The following is a 20,050-nucleotide window of genomic DNA, read 5'->3' as shown; positions in this document are numbered from 1 at the left end:
ATTGGAGAATAGTGACTCAAGGGTTCAGAAATTGATGTTGCGAATGATTCTTGAGACAATACCTAAGCTGTATAGTTTATATTCTACCCAGATTCATAAATATGTCTCCATTTTCTGTTAAGATATTTTCAATGAAAAAGATATATTGAAAATGTCTCCATCTTGATTGTGACCTGTTCAGTCTTGGCTAACATCTGTGTTAAAGATGATGTTCTTAATACTTCTTGTGTGAACATGCCAGAAACTGGCAAAGTAAATCTTAAAGCAACGCTCTGCTTGCTTCATTAATGTGCATTAGAAAAAAAATGTTATCATGAACTGTGTCCCCAAAGCATTCATGGCTAGCACTTGAAGGCGTCATCATGGAAACTTCATTCAAGATTGCAAGCATATTCAGAAAGATATACTGATAGTTTTCTCCTAAGATACTTCTGTGCCAGAAACTTATGGCTTGCATTTATCCCTCCTCTGAATTTAAAAGACACGAGTAATAAGTACCATCTTACATAAAATGATATACCATACAGGGGATTTCTCTGTAGGTACCTAGTTTACCACCTGAAGGCTGGAACATGTCCAGTGAAGTAAACAGTGTGCAAAACTTGGGTACTAATAATACTACAGTTCATCTGAGATCTGGGATATTCCTTTGCCCTGACTTTTGAGCAATAATGCCATATGAGATGAAACTGAGAAAAATGTATTTTGAAGCCTGTGCCTTTCCTATAAAACACATAGAATATGAATTTCTCAGATAGCATTTTCAAAACTATGATACTTAGAAACTATTGACTTGAAATATGTTCAGTGAATTAAAAGCATACATTTGGAATATTCTTTAGTTTTATAAAATACCTATTGTCACCAGCAGAAAGATATTATCTTTTCCATGCTTGCTTAAGAATAAAATCATGTAGACCCACACATGACTGTTAAAATATTGCCAGTGGTTCAAAACTAATTTTTAATTTTTTCGAATGTTATTTACCTTCATATATTCTCACACCTGAAGCACCTATTTTATTTAGGATAAAAATGCAATGAATATTGAGATAATAACAGTAAACACAATTTGCAATGTACTCATTAATTCACAAAATGTGTTCATATGCTTGTCTGCTCCTTGTTTTTGCCTTCATTTATTATGTGTCCCTATCCATAGTTTATGGCAATACTGGAACAATGAGTAAATAAAGTGCACACTCATGAATGAGCAATGACCTTTTCTGCATTCAGTTAGGGAGGATTAAAGGAAATGTAAGGAAGAGTAATGACAATTACATCTAACATGCTATGCAAAACAGGAAGCATAGTGCCAGGTCCACTGTAGTAGGTGTTCATGAGTGCACTTAGCTCTGAGTGGTAGGTAGGCTGCTAAGAGCATTAGCAGTTATTCTAGTGCTCTGAATTTACAGCAATGGATCTTGATTTGAACACCAGAAAAAAAATACTTCTGTGGAAACTTAATCCTCATGATCTACTTTGTTTTATTTTGCTTTCCATGTACTAACAGTTTCCATAAGGGATTTGAGGTCACTGTCACCATACCAAGAAATATTTTCTATTTTTCATCCTGTATGCTAGTGAGTAGAAACATCATCAGATTGTAGTATCAGATCCAACTTCATAAATTAATGTAGAGTTAATAGAGCAAGCCGTAACCAACTCTCTCTCTCTCTCTCTCTCTCTCTCTCTCTCTCTGTGTGTGTGTGTGTGTGTGTGTGTGTGTGTGTGTGTGTGTGTGTGTCTGTGTCTGTGTCTGTGTCTGTGTCTGTGTCTGTGTGTGTGCATGTATGGTAATCATTTTCTAAAAGCACTCAACAGTTTGGCAGCAAGCTTATACTATCAATATCCCTATAAGTGTTGGAAGCAACATGGATATAGCTTTATAACATATGTTTGAGATTTGTGTTTTCTATTCTGAGTCAGTAAATGTAAAACTCTTGTTAACTGCTTCTATAAAGAATACCTCATCCCTTTCTCATTTAGTGTTTTCATGCTATTCACTAATACAGAACAAAGCTATTTATTAAGGATAACAACAGGAATAGACACAGACACAGGTAGATCAGTGACCAGAAGCCACACACAAATGTAGGAGAGAGGGAGAGAATTAGATAATTCAAATTTGACTCATTTTTATTCCAATTAATCCAAGAGAAAGTACTTGGTTTTTATTCCTTAATATGACATCAATGCATCTTAGTGACTCACGGCAATACATTGTGATGTGTTTACTCTTATAGCCAATTTTACTGATTAGTGAGATCATTCATTCATAAAAATTATAATGGTAAAGTTCTAATTTTAAAAGAATATTAACTGAATTTTATCAGAAAATTGTGAAGAAAATACAGAGCTCCATATACCTCCTACTTTCTCCCAAATTATTATTCTCTATTAGTGTAGTCCATCTGTCACTATTAATGAAGTGATGTTGATTGATATTCTAATAGTTTTAACTATTTGTTTTTCACTTACTAACTTTAATACTTGATAGAGGCATGTGGGGTTATAAAGGGTGGATGTTAGTATTCTCATGGAATTATTATGTTGAAACCTAATGCCCACATGACATGAGGCTTTGGGAACTGGATTAGCTCATAACTGTGCAGTACTTATGAAGAGATTAATGCCTTTGTACAAGAGAACCCTGAGTGATCTCTTAGACCTTGTGCCATATGAAGACATTATTTTTTCTTTGGTTTTCATGATCGAGGAAATAGATGCATATTAGCTGATCATTGTGGCATTGCCTGAGTTAGGATTTAATTATGAAACATCCTTTCTATGCCTCAAGAAGACTTGACTCCTAACTAGTGTGAGAACTAACTAATAGAGTCATGAGGCTTCTCTTCATCTTATATAACTGAGTGAATTAAGGAAGCCAGTGCCTTGTTTGAGGTGAGGCTCACTGGAAGTATAACCTAGAATATGTATTTTCCTTGCATTCTCTACTCCCTGCTACCATGACCTCCCCAACCCTGCCCTTCTGCCACATTTCTCTCAGACCTTGGACTGATGGTAATGGAACCAGCCCACCACGGGTTTCAAAACCATGAAACAAAACAAACGTCTTCTTTTTGTTAGTATTTTGTTTCTTAAATGTTTCATTACAGCAACAAAGAAATAATTGATGGAGCCTTGATTTTAGACTTCCCAATATCCAGAAATAAGAAAGTTAAATTTTGTGGATATGTGTTGGTTTATGATAATCTATTATAGTAGCCATTAAAGAATGAGACAGTCCCTTTAATATATTAGTTGATTACTTCATGTTAGAGCTCCCATAGGAAAAAGAATAGAAAAAAGCCACTTCAAATAGCAATATTGTGTTTTATGTGCAAGTTTTCAAGAATTTGAATTATTCATTCATTATGTCTAAAAATGAGAATTAGTTACATTAAATGACCTTAACTCAGATTTAAAATATAGTTGATAGATCAGTCATTTTTTATTTAAATTCTTTAATTACTACTCATATTTACATATCCATCGCCCCCATTCCCTCGTCCTCCCATCCCCCCACGTTCCCCACCAATCCCCCAACCCATTCCCCAACTCATCCCCAGGGATAGTGAGGCCCTCCACCAGGGACCTTCAAAGTCTGTCATATCATTTGGGGAAGAGCCTAGGCCCTCCTTGCTGCATCTGGGCTGCAATAGTATCCTTCCATAGGGACTGGGCTCCCAAAGTCCATTTGTGCTCTAAGGTTAAAGACTGGCTCCACTGTTAGAGGTCCTATAGTCTGCCTTGGCTTCCTAGCTGGCACCCACATTCAGAGAGCTTGGTTTGGTCTAATGATGTTTCCCCAGCTTTATGACTAGTGTCTGCATGCTCTCACTAGGTCGGGTCAACTGTTTCTGCAGCACTGTCTTGGCTTCTTTGCTCATCCCTCCACTATCTCAACAACTGGATTCCAGGGGTATGGTTCAATGCTTAGTTGTGGGTTCCTGTTTCTGCTTTGAACAGCTACTGGATGAAGGCTCTAGGAATGGTAACCAAGGTAGACACCAATCTCATTATAGGGGAAGGGCATCAATGGCATTTTCTCCACCACTGCTTGGATTCTTAGTTGGGGTCATCCCTTTGGATCCCCTAACATTTCCTCTGTGCCAGACCTCTCTCCATACCTGTAATGTCTCCCTCTATCAAGGCATCTCCTAAACTGAGTAGCTTCTGTAAGGCAAAGGAGATCAGTCAGTTTTTTTGTTTTGTTTTGTTTTGTTTTGTTTTGTTTTTTCGAGACAGGGTTTCTCTGTGTAGCTTTGGAGCATATCTTAGCACTCTCTCTGGAGACCAGGCTGGCCTCAAACTCACAGAGATCCACCTGTCTCTGCCTCCTGAGTACTGGAATTAAAGGCATGCATCACCACAGCCTGGCTATTATCCTTCCTTAAATTCAAATTTTCTTTCAGTTTGTTGAACAAAATTAATTTATGCCTTGTTAGTATGACCTCACAAGTCTGTGATTTTTCCATCATTTTCTGGTACAGTTCAGGCTTATTGTGTACACTTATTGCCTTGGATCCCCAAACAGAAAAATTTCCATAAATCCAGCTTTATTTTACTTTGATAAGACCATAGTCTGGATGCTGCACCCTGGGGAATTAATCAGCTTTCAGGGCTTGGGCAATCACTTATTTCTCTACAGGAACCCCCTGCACCAGTGTTTGTTAGGCAGCTGTCTGCTTTGTTCCTCTGCCCCAGACTGTGCTGTTCATGTCCCAACATAGCTTTCATCACCTTCCAGTATTCAAAACATTATGTAAGTTCTGTCACAGCCTCTACACCACTTTACTTCATTTATATTCCTGTCATCCATACATGTTCTACAGTGACTGTGACACACTAAGGGTCTTGGTCATTTTCATTCCTTTTTGTCTTCCTAAAGCATAGATTCTAATGCACTTAAAGTACAGGCTTATTTATTCGAAAAGTGGAACAAAACTAGGCCACAGTGTCCATCTTAAAAGGAAGTTTAGAATCAATGTGTCTTGTACCCTATAAGTAACTTGCATGTAATCTTAGAAGAGAGTAAAATTATTATATCCCCAGAGCTTTCCAGTACAGGCAGAAATCTGAAGGAAATTGCCACCATACATTTTTAGATTTTTACACACACACACACACACACCTGTATCAGTAAGAAATTTTATCAATGCCATGCTTTGTTGACTTCCATGTGAGGCCTTACCTCATCTAAATGGAGACAGAGGAGGAGTGCATTGAAGGGGATAGGGTTGGTGGAAGGGAGGTGAAGAATGGAGCAAACTGTGGTTGTTATGTAAAATAAATTTTACAAGTTATGATTGAACAAAATAAATTATATCAAAAGAAAATTTCAAATGGTTTCTCAGACATGACTGAATGTAGTATAGCTTTATAACCAGGTAGGTGTTGGTACATGATCCTTGAAATGAATACTTTACGTTTAACGAAACAAAGATACAAAGCAAACAATCAAATTATTATAATTCTTTCTTGGCTGAATAATTTTTTTCTTATTGCTAACCTTTCATACATGACATTTGAAATGGTGAAGTAACCACTGTGAGAGTGAGGTGCTCTCTATTTTGTGTTTATTTTGTTTATTGATTTCCAATAAGCAATTTTCAATAAAAACATTTCTTGCATAGTTAGTACATGGTAGATCCTTTAGGAAATAATTGGATGGAAGAGTGAATCAGAAAGAAAAGGTAAAGGTGTATTTTGGAGGAAGGGAAGACAAGTAGGTGTAACGAACGACCATGTGCCAATTGCATTTAGATACTGTTTTCTAAACTAAATGAAATAAACCTAATTTTTTTCTTTTCTTTTTTCTTTAAGTTAGAAACAAACTTGTTTTACATGTGAATTCCAGTTCCCTCTCCCTCCCTTCCTCCCCTGCCTTCATCCCCTTTCTGCTACCCAGGGAGGGTGAAGCCTTCCATGGGGGGATCTTCAAAGTCTGTCATACCATTTGGAGGAGGGCCTAGAACCTCCACTTGTGTCTAGGCTGAGAGAGTATCCCTCTATGTGGAGTGGGCTCCCAATGTCCATTTGTGTACTAGGGATAAATACTGATCAACTAATAGAGGCTGAATAGATTAATCAGACCTACAAACTGACATCTATGTTCAGGGGGTCTGAATCAGTCCTATACTTGTTTCTCAGCTATCAATCTGGGGTCCATAGGCTCCTTCTTGTTCAGGTCAGCTGTTTCTGTGGTTTCTCTAGCCTAGCCTTGACAGCTTTGCTCATCATTCCTCTCTCTCTGCAACTGGATTCCAGAGTTCAGCTTAGTGTTTAGCTGTGGGTGTCTGCTTCTGCTTCTATCAGCTACTTGCTGAAGGCTCTAGGATGGCATATAAGGTAGTCATCAATCTCATTATCAGAGAAGGACATTTAAGGTAGATTTCTCTTTAAACCTATAATGGCTCCCTCTATTATGGTATCTCTTTTCTTGCTTACCTCTATTTTTTTCCCTGACTGGATCTTTCTGCTCTCTCATGTCCTCCTCTCCCCTCCTCGTCTCCCCTTCTCTTTCTCCTAACTCCCTCTCCCCCCAGTGCTCCCAATTGGCTCAGGATATCTTGTCTCTTTCCCCTTCTCCACAGGACCATGTATGTCTCTCTTAGGGTCCTCATTGTTTCTTAGCTTCTCTGGTGGTGTGGATTGTAGGTGGTAATTCTTTGCTTTGTGTCTAAAATCCATGTATGAGTGTGTATATGCCATGGTTGTTTTCTTTGTGACTCGGTTAATCAAAAATAAACCTTTAAGTTTTTTTTTAATTGAGGAAGCTAGGGTTATGCCAATAACATGACCATGTCATGCAACTGATATGTAACTCTTAAGTAATCATCTTTCCTACCTCTGCTTTGGTGGGCTTGATAGTAGTGCTGAATTTAACTTTATATGAGGATTACTAGACCACATGTCCTGTAGGAATTCATACAGTGAATCTCTTTGAAAAGACTCTTGTCTTTGTAAGCATCAATACAATACACATGTTAGCCTCTCAAGAAGGCTTTGGGAGAATATTTTTTTCTTGTTATTATTCTTAGTTTTGGTTTTGGTTACTTTAAAAACATTAAAATTATAACCTTAATTCAAGTAGAATTATATCACTTTTACTTCCCATGGTTTTAGCATTTTTATCTCTAGAAACATGACATGCTATAGGTATGATGTATGCCCTTGCTTAGATGATATTTTTTCATAAGGATAGGATTGAGAGAATACTACTTTAATCACACTTTCAAGTGAACATAAGTTTAAGATCAGAGAGTAATTATCACCATATTTTGATATCAGAAGTGAGACAGATTTTAAGAGGGATTATGAATGTTTGTTTTTTAAAAATATTTTTTCTTTCACTTTTTACCTATGTGACTTTGAGAAAGATTTTTTCTTAGTTTCTTTATCTATAAAATAGAAATAAAACTGTTAGCAGGTTTACTTTTGGGCCACCAATTAGCTCCCAATGACACAGAGACTTATTATTAGTTATAAATGCTCAACCTTATCTTATGCTTGTCCCACTAACTCTAATAACTTTAATTAACTTGTTTCTTGTCATCTATATTTTGCGTCAGGGGCTTTTTATCTTTCTTTCATTCTGCATGTCCTTCCTACTCCAGGGATCTCCCTCTCTTTCTCCCCTTTTCTCTCCTCTCTGGAGTCCAGATTGCTCTTTCTACTTATTTTATTCTTTCTGCCCTCCAGCCCCACTGAGCCTACTACTGCCTAGCTATTGACCATTCAGCCTTTTATTATACCAATCAGGTGCCTCAGGCAGGCAAAGTAAAACACATGCAGAAGCACATATTTACATAATTAAATAAATGCAGCATAAACAAAGGTAACACACCTTTGCTTAGTTAAATAAATGCAACATAAACAAATGCAACACATCTTTACAGAGTTAAGGTAATATTCCACAACATAAACAAATGCAACACATCTTTACAGAGTTAATGTAATATCTACAGCAGTACTGTGATATAGTAAATGGATATTAATCCATAGGCTATATTAAATAGAGAAAATATACAATACAATGAGTTAATATCATCATTAGGAACAATAAAATGGTGTATAGAAGCTGGTTATTTGTATAAGAATACTTAAGTATGAAAACTATTTTGATTTCTGGCCTACACATCCCTGGTCTAATTGATGTATTTGTAGTCTTGATTGTCCTCACAGAAATTCATCTGATACCTTCTTGCTGTGTTTGCATTAAAAATTAGGAGTTTCATCAGCAACATTAGAACCTATTCTCACAGAAGAAGATTAAAGACAGTATTTGTTCCTTGTAAATTAATTAGCCTTTTGTTTTGTGTTGCATAGCCAAATATTTAGACACATACTAAAGTGTTTCTTGGCATCTTGTCAAATCCTAGCCTGATACTTTGGCTGTCCTGTTTCTGAAGTTGCTCACCCCTTTCATTTAAAAACAACAGCAGACGAGTCTCACATGCAATCACCTCTAAAGCTGAATCCTCAGTGGCCATTTTCCATATGCTGTACAGCACAGGCAGCTGTTGGCAGACATCATTTCATGCAAGCCTATTTTCTTCTTTTAAATTTTGAGTGGAGAAAATCACATTTATAAAAGACCTCAGACATGAAACTGTCACTCTCAATTGTACATTAAAATGGTACCAAGCAGTTTTCTTGTCTAAACATCGGGGATGCATAGTGATTGCTTTAGAAAATAGAAGAAAAGGGTTTTTGTACAAGCAATGTGCTATAGTTTACATGTGGAGTGTTCCCACAGGCTCGTCTGTTTGAACACTATGCTCCCAGCTGGCAGTACTGCTTTGGAAAGGTGTAGGGCCTTAGGAGTTGGAGCTCAGCAGGAGGAAGTGGGTATCTTTTGAAGATGAGAGTCTGCCCGACTCTGACCTTCGTTTTCTCTGATTCTGATCCTATACATGTAACAGATGACCCTGCAAGCTTCTGCCCCATGGGTGGAGTTCTAGCTGCCATGTCTACTCAAGCATGATGGATTGTACTTCCTTAATCCTTGAGGAAAAATAAATGTCTCCTTCCTGAAGTTGCTTCTGTGATGTTTTCTGTCACAGTGATGAAATAACTAATGTAATAAGCAATAGAGGCAGTTCACTGAAGAAAAGTTATGCTTGTGTATTCAGATGAACAATGAAAACTAATTCAGGAGATGGTCTGCTATGAGCCAAGGATGTTTTCTTTAAAAAAATATTACATATCCATCTATGTATCTGTGTATCTATCTATCTTCATATCGATCATCTATCATTCATATATATTCTTTTTATTTTATGTATATATATATGTTGTATATATATAATATATATATATATATATATGTTGCAGATGGTTGTGAACCATCATGGGGATTTGTAAATTTACCAAATTCTCTGGTAAAGCAGACAGTGCTCTTAACTTGTGAGTCATCTCCTAACTGTAGTTTTTTTTTCTCTCTCTCTCTTTGGGGCCTACCACCAGCCTCCAAATAAGTACATGGAGACACTTTCTTACTCATGGATATCTCCTTATTTATTCTCTCTGACTGCTAGTCCCACCCATTTCTTTCTCTTGCCTGGCTTTTGGCTACTCAGCTCTTTATTAGACCAATCAGGTGTTTTAGCTGACAAAATTACACAGCTTTACAGAGTTAAACAAATGCAACATAAAAGAATGCAACACATCTTTGCATCATTAAACAAATATTCCACAGGATAAACAAATGAAACACAACTTAAACTAATGTTGCATGACACCTGACCACTAAGCCAAGTTTTTTGTTAAATAATTACACTGGTCATGTTACTGTGGCTGTGACAAAATAGTTGAGGTTGAAAACCCTTATAAGAAGGAATGATGTATTTTGGCTCATGCATCCAGTTCTTCTTCTTTTGTTCTCATTGTTTCTGACCTCTGGAAAGGCTGGAGGGAAGAGAACATTATGGGTGGCCATGAAGTAAAGAAATGGAGAGAAGAGCACAGCTTGGTGACATACTCTTAAATGGAATGTCCCAATGGCCATTCACACCAAGCCCCAACTCCTGAGGTTTTTAACCAACTTTCTATAGACTTATCTATAAATAAATAAAACCATTGATGAGATAAGAAACCTTATGATACAATCATTTCCCAAAGACCTGGCCAGTGTACACTGCTTCAGTATAAAGGATGAATCTGAACCACAGAGGGAATGAACAATTGAGCAATTCATCCAAACTTACTGTTAAATTCTCTGATACCAGACAGTGTTTTTCAGCTTGGACTGTCACAACAGATTACTATGGATAAAGCATGTCATCAAATGTCAGTAGATTATGATATCTTGCAAAGATCCTCTTCTTGCATCTTCACAAAATAAGAGTTTCACCAAAATCTGTAAGATTGCAGAAGACAAATGTAGTCTTTAAGGTGCATTATTCTCATTAGCATATTTCTCTTTGGAAGAAAATATCCATCAGAATATATAAACATAAGAGATAATCACAGAGCTTCAATTATTTGAAAATTTGGGCAGCATTTTTTTGCTTTAAGTCATGTGTATATCTAAAAAAAAGTTTTATTAAAACTAGTTCTATAATTTTATTAAGTTTAAAGTTTATTTGCAAATATTGTTGATACTTTTGCATAAACACAATTCTTCAAACCAGTTATATTTGATTCCTTGGTTTAATAGAGCCTAATATGTTGTGTAATATTTGTTTAACTAGCAAAGATATAGTACATTTGATTATGATGTATTTGTTTAACTATTAACAATGTGTTGCATTTGTTTATCTTGCTTGCCTAATGCAACTGATTGGTCTAATAAAAAACTGAACAGCCAATAACTAGGCAATATTGGGCTAGGCAGGGATGGCAGGCAGAGAGAATAAGTATGAGGAGGAATCTAGGCTCAAGAGAGAGAAAAGAATGAGGGAAAAAAGAGGGAGATGCCCTGGACCAGACAGCCAGAAAGCCACCAGTCAGACAGACAACCAGGAAAATAGAACATACAGAATGAAAAAAAAAAAGGTAAAAAGCCCTGAGGCAAAATGTAGATGAAGAGAGACAGATTTATTGTAAGTTAGTGGTACAGGCCTAAACTAAGGAAAAACATTCATAACTAATAAGTCTCCTTGTCATGATTTGGGGGCTGGAAGACCATGAGAGCTGCACTAATGTGCGTATCTGTCTTGAAAATATTAACTTATTAAGATACTTTATTGTAAAAAAAGTTAAAATATGAATTTTGAATTGAGATTTTAAAATATAAGCTTACCTGTATTATAAGAAAGAAAGTGAATTTACATATAAATATTTAATTATAGATAATGGAATTTATAATGCCATGAATCTTTCTAAGAATACTACAAGATCCGGGTGCTTGTGTGATTATATAAAGGGATCTACAGCTCACATTTCAATTTGTGTAATCCACTAGGAATATCTTTAGGCAAATTAAATACAGCTGAGATTTTGTGCAAAGAATAATTTGCAGTTCATGAGTGGGTCTGCAGAAGGAAGGCAAGTTCAGAGAACTCCACCCAGCCAAAGTAGAAGGTGGTTTTTTCAAGTAGGTAGTGGAAATGTTGTAAAGGAAGAATATTATTAGTTACTACTCTACAGTCCCCTTATTTGTGGAATGGTTTGTCTTGTGGGTGCATTTGATCAATTGGCATACTATAATTAGCTGATATATTATAATATGCTTATGTATTATAATTAGCTTGTATATTACAATTAGCTGAGCTTGATTTCTAAGATTGGCTGAGACTCTGCTGCTTTTCACAAGTATACATTCTTAGTTGCAGTATTGTTTTGTACCATTTCTTTGAAATTTGTTATGAAGGCATTCAAAGTGAAAAGGTATTGTAGGGACAAATATAATTTAACAAAGCTCAATGGTTTGGTAATATAGTCTATATAAGGCCTGGGAAAGAAGGAGCAACTGGAAGTAGACCTGAGTAAATTCTATTAAGTTCTCTACACACTGCTCAGGACAATATAAAGGACACAGAAAAGTTGGTTATTTCTGGAGAAAGAGAGTAGCACTCCAATTCACAATGGGCTGAAGGTGTTCATTGCAAATAAGTCAGGTTCATGCTAAGTGCTGGCTAAGTAGTCCATGCTGAATGAATGGCCCACAGGTTCCTAGAATCATGGCAGGGTTAGCACATGAAACTGGCCGATAGTGGCAGAGTGACATTTTGCTAGGATTTCTGGGATCATATTTTCAAACCCTTCAGTATGGCTTCATGTTAGGTACAGTGAGCAAGAATTATACTCTACTGCAGTTTGGTACATGACATTTCACATGCTCTTTTGTCCAAATCTAATTAGATCAGAGTGTTTTAGGTGTTGATTTTCAAACAGAGGGACACTAAAAGCAGAATCACAAAGCAAAACGCACTATCTCTACAAGCAGAGGGAATATGCAATGCACGGTATAAGCTTATTAAATTTTTTTTCTGGTAAACTTCTTAATATATGTCATAGTTAAGAATGTGCCTGCTTTAGATATCCCCAGCCATGATAGGAGGGGCAGGGACAGAAGGTAATTGCCTTAGGGAAGTTAATAGAAAATCTTACTGATACAGAAGCTATGATTTGCTCTTACATTTGTCTCCGTCAAAGCAGGCGTTTTCTGCATTCACTACCAAGAGAGGGAACTTTGTTACCCTCAGCCATCCTATTTCCTGTCTCTAGAGGTTTCCGTTTCCTACTCCTCATGATATCACAGTCATTTAGCTTCCAGTCTATCACCAAACTAATCACTGTAGTATTTATCGACATCCTCGCTCACAGAATGTGTTAGTGTTTGGGGTGATTTCTCATCAGGTCTGAGAACATAAAGCACAGAAGTAGAACACTTCTGAAGGATGATAACTGCAAGAGATGCTTTAAAACGGGTATAACTTGGAAATGGCGGGCACCTCCATGCATGTATGAAAGTAAATCAATAAGCATGGGTTTGATTCAGATAAATCTTAAGACAGATTAAGACACATTTGGGAATCTATTATTTATTTTATCTAAGGCCATGTTGAAAGAAAAAATACAAATATAGGAAAAAGGGAAACATGAGGAAGGACAGAGAAAAGAAGGAAGGAAGGAAAGAAGGAAGAAGAAAATTAAATTGTGAGTTGTGTCGATTAAAAATGTAGTTTTTAAAGGACTGTGAAGTAACTTAGAAGTTTGAAAATAGTTATAAGGAAATTGTTGTTGTTATAAGGAAAGGTATGTTCTCTTTGGTTACGAGATTTCTGAAGCACACAAGGTCGTAATGAACTTCAGTTTCATTCACTCCCTGAACAAAACTGTTGCAGAGCCCATACAGACTATATGGCTGTTGAACAGATGCTAAACCCTTATGGAATATGATGCATCTCTAGGTGGCTATACCCTCTGTGTTTGACAAGTTTCTGACTCTGAACCTCTTCAGATAAAACCACAGTGAAGGTTTTCTCTTATTGGTCTTTCTAGTGATTTCTATTTGTTACTGTGGTATATAGGCAGAAACAACAAATTTGTTTTTCTATGTTTTCTATTAGCAGCAAGCTTACAAAGTCATTTTGTTTGGAAAGTAATAGCTACAAGACTTAAAAGCATTGCTTTTAGATTTCAATTCTACTATATTAAACAGCCACTGTTGAATGTCTATTCAAAACCAGGGTTGGTACTAAGAGCTGAAATTTGGATATGAAAAAGTATGAGTCATTTTTTAATTTTGAAATAAGCTGCACATTTTAAATGTAAGATATAAGTGTGCTGAATATTATATAACAGAGCGATTAAAAACAATAGTTCTTATGCAATGATATTATGACCATTTTAACTTCAGTTAATTGTACTGAGGCAATTTGTCTGCCTTGCTGTTTTCCGAGATAATATTTGTAATAGCTAGCATCTATTAAATACAATTTGCAGTAAACTTTTTTATCTTATAATGCTTATAACAGTTTTGTCATAGAGATATTGTTATGAATTTTCTAAAGATGAAAAGACCAAAGACTTTTGAGGCTTATAAGCTTCATCAAGTTTACACAACTAGAAAGGACAAAGGCTAGATTTCAAGGCCAAACTTTCCTGTTAGGCCAGCCCATATCCCTTGCCATTATACTTTCCTATTGTAGCCACTTAAATTAGCTACAATATATTTATATGATAGCCCATATATTCCCAAGTTTTCATAACAAAGTTTTGGAACAATAAAAAGTATTATGCTTCTGAGGTTCTGTCCAATGACTTAAAGCCAGAAACAATGAAGAAATGGCATGATTATATAGCCCTATGACATAGGTTAACAATTGATTTATTCCTTTAAATATCTATCTCTATGCTCCAGATGGGCCAATATTAGCTTAAACTGTGTTATTGAGTTCTTTCAATCATTAGAAAATCATCTTGTCACTGAGCCGTTTCCAGAGATTTTGTTTGCTCTTAGCATATATATCTCAGCCTGTCATCTGAAACAGACTTTCCTTTTGAGATATTTCAGAATATTTGCCCACAGAAACAGTTTAAAAGTATATGGAGAACAACCCCAGAGAAGCTAGGAAAGAAGGAGGACCATAAGGGAGACAACCTGGACTCCCCAAGAAGGGGAAAGGGACAAGAACTCCTGAGTAAATTGGGAGCACAGGGGAAGAGGGGGAGGGAGGGAGGAGGAAAAAGAGGGAAGAAGAGGAGGGGGAGGAGAACATGAGGGATTAGAAAGGTCCACTTGGGGGGAAAAACAGAAAGAGAGCAAGGAAAGTGATACCTTATTAGAGGGAGCCTTTATGGGCTTAACAAGAAACCACCTGGCTTAGGGAAATTTCCAGGAATCCACAAGGATGACCTCAACTGACAATCTAAGTAATAGTGCTGAGGCTACCTGAAAGGCCTTTTCCTATAAAGAGATTGATGACTGCCTTAAATGCCATCATAGAGACTTCATCCAGTAGCTGATGGAAGCAGAAGCAGAGATTCACAGCTAAGCACTGAGCCGAACTCCTAGAATCCAGGTGTAGAAAGGGAGGAGTGATGAGCAAAGGGTCCAGACCATGCTGGGGAAACCCACAGAAACAGCTGACCTGAGCAAGTGGGAGCTCATGAACTCCAGACTGACAGCTGGGGAACCTGCTTAAGACCTAACTAGACAGCTGGGAGGTGGTGGCACACGCCTTTAATCCCAGCACTCGGGAGGCAGAGGCAGGCGGATCTCTGTGAGTTTGAGACCAGGCTTGTCTACAAGAGCTATTTCCAGGACAGCCTCCAAAGCCACAGAGAAACCCTGTCTCAAAAAACAACAACAACAAAACAAACAAACAAACAAACAAACAAACAAAAGGCCTAACTAGGCCCCTTGAATGTGTGTGTGTTACTTGGGCAGCCTGGACAGTCTATGGCGCCTCTGGCAGTAGAACCAGTATTTATCCCTACTGGCTTTGGGAGAGGGCCCAGATCCTATACCAAGTGATGTGACAGACTTTGAAGATCCTCCACGGGAGGCTTCACCCTCCCCGAGGAATGGATGGGGGTTGGGAATGGGGAGATGGTGAGGGGAATGGGAGAAAGGAGGGAGAGGGAACTGGGATTGGTATGTAAAATAAGATTGTTTTTAATTTAAATAATAATTAATTTAAAAGATGTGGAGAAAAAGTATTATACAATTCGAAAATAGAACAGCATTAAATCAAGGTATAGTGTATTGTTTTTATTAAGCCCTCTAGAAGGGAAAATATTTTAAGAGATCCTCATTTAAGAGATTTGTAATCATTTGTTTCTTGTTATATCATATTCTCTAGGTAAGCATAAAGTCCTTACTATTTATACACTATTTGCAACCTCTACTAATATGTGGTTCAAAAGCTGTAACAAATTGCACATTTTGTCAATAGCTAGAAACATTTTCTCTCCAATGGGCACTGCAGAATTGTTAATAGCATTGCTCCATGATCATAATTAGTTGTTTCCCCCCTGAATTTGCTTCATCTCTAGTCTCCTTGATATTAATGTACACCTCCTGCTAGAATCAACAAAGAGTTTGAGGTTTTTGATAAGAAGAGTGCCTCCTAAATGGGAATGGAGGAATGCCAAGAGAAATGATGACAAAATGACATATTCTCTATAAAAGATTGTTCATTCAGCAAAGTCTCCAAATTCCCTTTGTGCTCATTGTGATGTAGAACACTTAACCATGATCATATATCAGCTAAAATACATTTTATATAATTAATGAAGAAATACTGCTTTGTAGACCATGTGTTGTTAAAGCAAACTCTCAGTGCAAGAGTGACTGACTGATTATGGGGCAGGTTTGATTACGAGTTGTGTTGTTCTAACCATGGGTTTTCCTATGGCAGTCCACCTTTCTTTCCTCTTTGCTCTTGTGTTCTTACTGCAAAAAACTTGATCTCAGGAAGACCAGGAATAGCTACAGTTCCAGTGTGATAGATGTAGTACTAAACATCAGTATAACCACTATAATGTGTTCTAATTTCTACAGCAAATGCAGACTGCTTCTACTTTGGTAGACGTACCAATTTACATTCTCATCTGTTGACTCACTGAGGGTTCTATATCATGTCATTGCAGTCTATCAATGAATGGTCCCCATATTCCTTTAACTATATTCCCATCTCAGGTATGAGCAATGTCCCATAAAAAAAATCCATGATTTTATTATAAGAACATTCATGAATTTTAAAAAGAAATAAGACTTGTATTCAAATGAAATTGTAATCCTCTATTATTAATCCAGTGAGTATGAGTATCATGTGGAAATTAGAACATTAAATTAAGAGCTGAAAATTAGAGTTAAATAACTCACTTTTATTTAAATGACTACATGCACAACCTGCCAAGTTATTTTCATTTTTTTAAAACATCAATTGTTTGTGCTTTTCCAGTCTATCCGAGAGGTCACGGGCTACGTACTGGTGGCCCTCAACCAGTTCCGTTACCTGCCTCTGGAGAATTTACGCATTATTCGTGGAACAAAACTGTATGAAGATCGTTATGCCTTAGCGATATTCCTAAACTACAGAAAAGATGGCAATTTTGGACTTCAAGAACTTGGATTAAAGAATCTGACTGGTAAGAAGAAAATAAAAAACTAGTATGTAATGTGATGTAATGCCCATGTGTGCATATGCTTGGGTTCTGGTGTTCGGTGTGGAAGGGCCTGTCGTAGCTAAGTGAATGGTATGTACTCATTTCATGAGAAATGATGCCTCTGCGATGCCCTCACTTTTATTTACAGATGTTGTGGTAAGCGCCATGTGAAAGATAGCAGAATATTGTATCTCAGCTGAACAGAAGCACACTCTAAGGAAATGCTCAGCAACTGCAAACAGAGATAGGAAGCAGGCGTAGGAATGCTGCTTGGTGGTCTCGGGTGAATGGACCAGATCATCAAAGCTCTGCGATAACACCACCACAGTCCTCATGCCTGTCAGAGCTTAGTAATGCCCAAGCTATTACATCTAGTACGACTAATCTTTAGATTTTTACAGGATCACCCGAATTTAGGGGGACAGTCTCATTTATTCGGTTCCCGTTTCTCCTTAGTAGCTCACCGAACAAGATCACCGATTCTCAGCATGTTTTGGTACCATACGTGAAAGTTTCTTAGCATTGTAGACATATGAAACTAACACACTAGACGTAGCATCCTGATACAAAACTTTGCAGCGATTTTTGTTCCTACTTCATGTTTATTAAATTTCATATAAAATCTCATGGAATACTTTTTTATATAATCATGAATTTTACCAAATATATCTATAGTTAAAGTGTGCTGATAGAATATTCAAACCTACCATTAGCTCACATTATTAATTTACTTGAAATTACTAACATATATACATGGATTACATGCTGCACCTTGAAAAATTAAATACATTAAGGGTATTTGTCATTAGTATGATTAACATTGTTTACTTATTGAGATAGCTTAAGATGCACAGTGTACAAAGTAGAATATAAACATAAAAGTGGAAATTTTAATTTCATAACCATCCAGACATGTAATATAAATTTGGGAAAAAGGGGGCACAGAAAGAATAATGATAATGTCTGTTCTCAGGTCAAGGTTGCCGTAGAATTAATGAGATTATAGTAAATGCCTAGTGCTGGAAATGTATTTGTTCCTATAATCAACATTATTACTTCAGTTTTTTTCAGGATAATTTACCTACTGAAGAATGGCCTTTTAAAAATATATTGTTTCCTACATATAAGTAATGACTGTAAAAGGAATTTTGAAATAAGATGGTTGGGGAAGGAAACTAAATGGCTACAATTAGACATCTAAAACTTAGATAATACAACTAAAACTTGCAAACTTACACAAGAAACATTGTGTGTCTTTCATGACTTTTCGATGGTTATGTTAAGAAATAAAAGAAATTTTTTTCAGAATTTTAAAGTGTTAGAATCTTATTGTTATGTAAAATGAGCTAGTTGAATATTTTTTCTGTATATAAAAACGCTTATTAAAAGTTCCTCATATTTATTTCTGTCAAATACTTCTAAAATAATAGTCAAAGGTTTCTAACAAAATTATGTTACATTTAAATATGTTTTAGCCACTGGGTTCATTGCATTTATTAATTATGATTATGACAGTTGAGTGAGTTTTCTTGTTGCACTAAAATATAACACTATCATTCAAAGTAATCTCTAACTTCAATAGTGCTATATTTCTGGACATTTGCAGAAATGCATAATTTATTAAGGTTAAGGGTTGGTTCCTTAGAAAATCTGTGTTCATTTAAAAGGTAGTTCACTTTCTTCTTAGCGTGGGACTCAAAAACTGTGTAATAAAATATATGGTGGAAATTCTGAGCATTGTGGATATTTTTTTGATATTTGATTTATTCAGAGGTTGACAATCGTGTGCAAATATGTTTGTATGTATCTAGAATGTTTCAACCTTAGGTCACATGGTTGGAATGATGACTGCAATTCTGACAGTTACAAACTGCATGGTAAATGCTATTACATTTGTCTATGATAATGTTTGAGGATGGCCTGAAAGCCCCTGCTTATGCATATGAAGAGAAGTTTTGGGAAGGTTTGTTCTATTTTGGAGAGCTAAATAGTCTAGGTAATCTGGTTAAAAAAGGAGTAAATATTGCATTTCCATCTCGGTTAGATCGGGCTTATGCTTTAGAAAGTTATGTCTTTTATGTTATCATTTTATTGTTCTATAAAAGAAGTTGATAATTTTCTAAATTATATTACACACAGGGCTACAAGCTTTGCTCTAATTATAGTCTAATAAAAATAAGTATGGTTATTTAAAAACCTCAGCATGTTATCTTATCATGGTGTATTTGACTTGTTAACAATGGTGTATTATGCTTTTTAGCTGCAAATCATAGGCTGGACTTGAGATGTGCTGAATGGCAACTCTGGGGGTGGGTTAGTAACATTCATTTGAAGACCTTCACATGATTCTGATTACTGAGGCTTTGGATTCACTTTTCCAGACGTATTAAAGCAATGTTACCAAAGAGCAATAGCACAATATCTAGTTAACCTTTTCACATGTCTTTGGCAAAAGTAATTTTCATTCATCTATCATATTATGGAAAGAAGAGTAGGAGTGAGACAGAAACAGATATTCTTTTCATTGCACATCAGCAATTATACTTTGGGTTGGGTTCAGAACATAAAAAGCACAGTGGGAGCCTGGATAGAAATGTGGACAAAATATCTGAGACAGAGGGGGATGCATTACAGTTGGTAGAGTACCTGCCTTATAGGGAAGAAGCCCTAGCTATGGTCCTCAGCTCATTATAAAGCTAAGTATGTTGAAATACTCCCTTAAGGCCAAACCCAGGAGACTAGGGAAGGTATCAAAAGTTCAGTTTTATTCTAAAGTATTGGCAAGTTTGTACTCAGCCTGGAATACCAAAGATCATGTTTGTAAAAAAAAAATACATACATGTGAACTTGCAAACAAACACATGTAATTTTATAGTATATATTTCTTACCAAATAGTTTTCATTCTCTTGATGTTAGAAAAGAATGACTTGTGAATAGCACATTTTCTTCCAGTGAATTCTCTTACAGATGTTTATTGTA

The 20,050-nt window shown here is 36.3% G+C and overlaps 1 protein-coding gene across 1 annotated transcript in view; it reads left to right on the top strand.

The window, feature by feature from the left end:
• Positions 1–20,050, top strand: part of LOC100760475 (receptor tyrosine-protein kinase erbB-4) — a 658,968-nt gene that overhangs the window by 149,670 nt on the left and 489,248 nt on the right. The window contains exon 3 of the mRNA XM_035438839.1: positions 16,866–17,052. Within this exon, the coding sequence (XP_035294730.1) occupies positions 16,866–17,052 (187 nt within the window). The remainder of the gene's footprint in view (positions 1–16,865; positions 17,053–20,050) is intronic.

The sequence above is a fragment of the Cricetulus griseus genome, chromosome 2 (assembly GCF_003668045.3).
Source record: "Cricetulus griseus strain 17A/GY chromosome 2, alternate assembly CriGri-PICRH-1.0, whole genome shotgun sequence".
Taxonomy (NCBI): Eukaryota; Metazoa; Chordata; class Mammalia; order Rodentia; family Cricetidae; genus Cricetulus; species Cricetulus griseus.
This window is presented reverse-complemented; position numbering and strand designations above follow the sequence as displayed.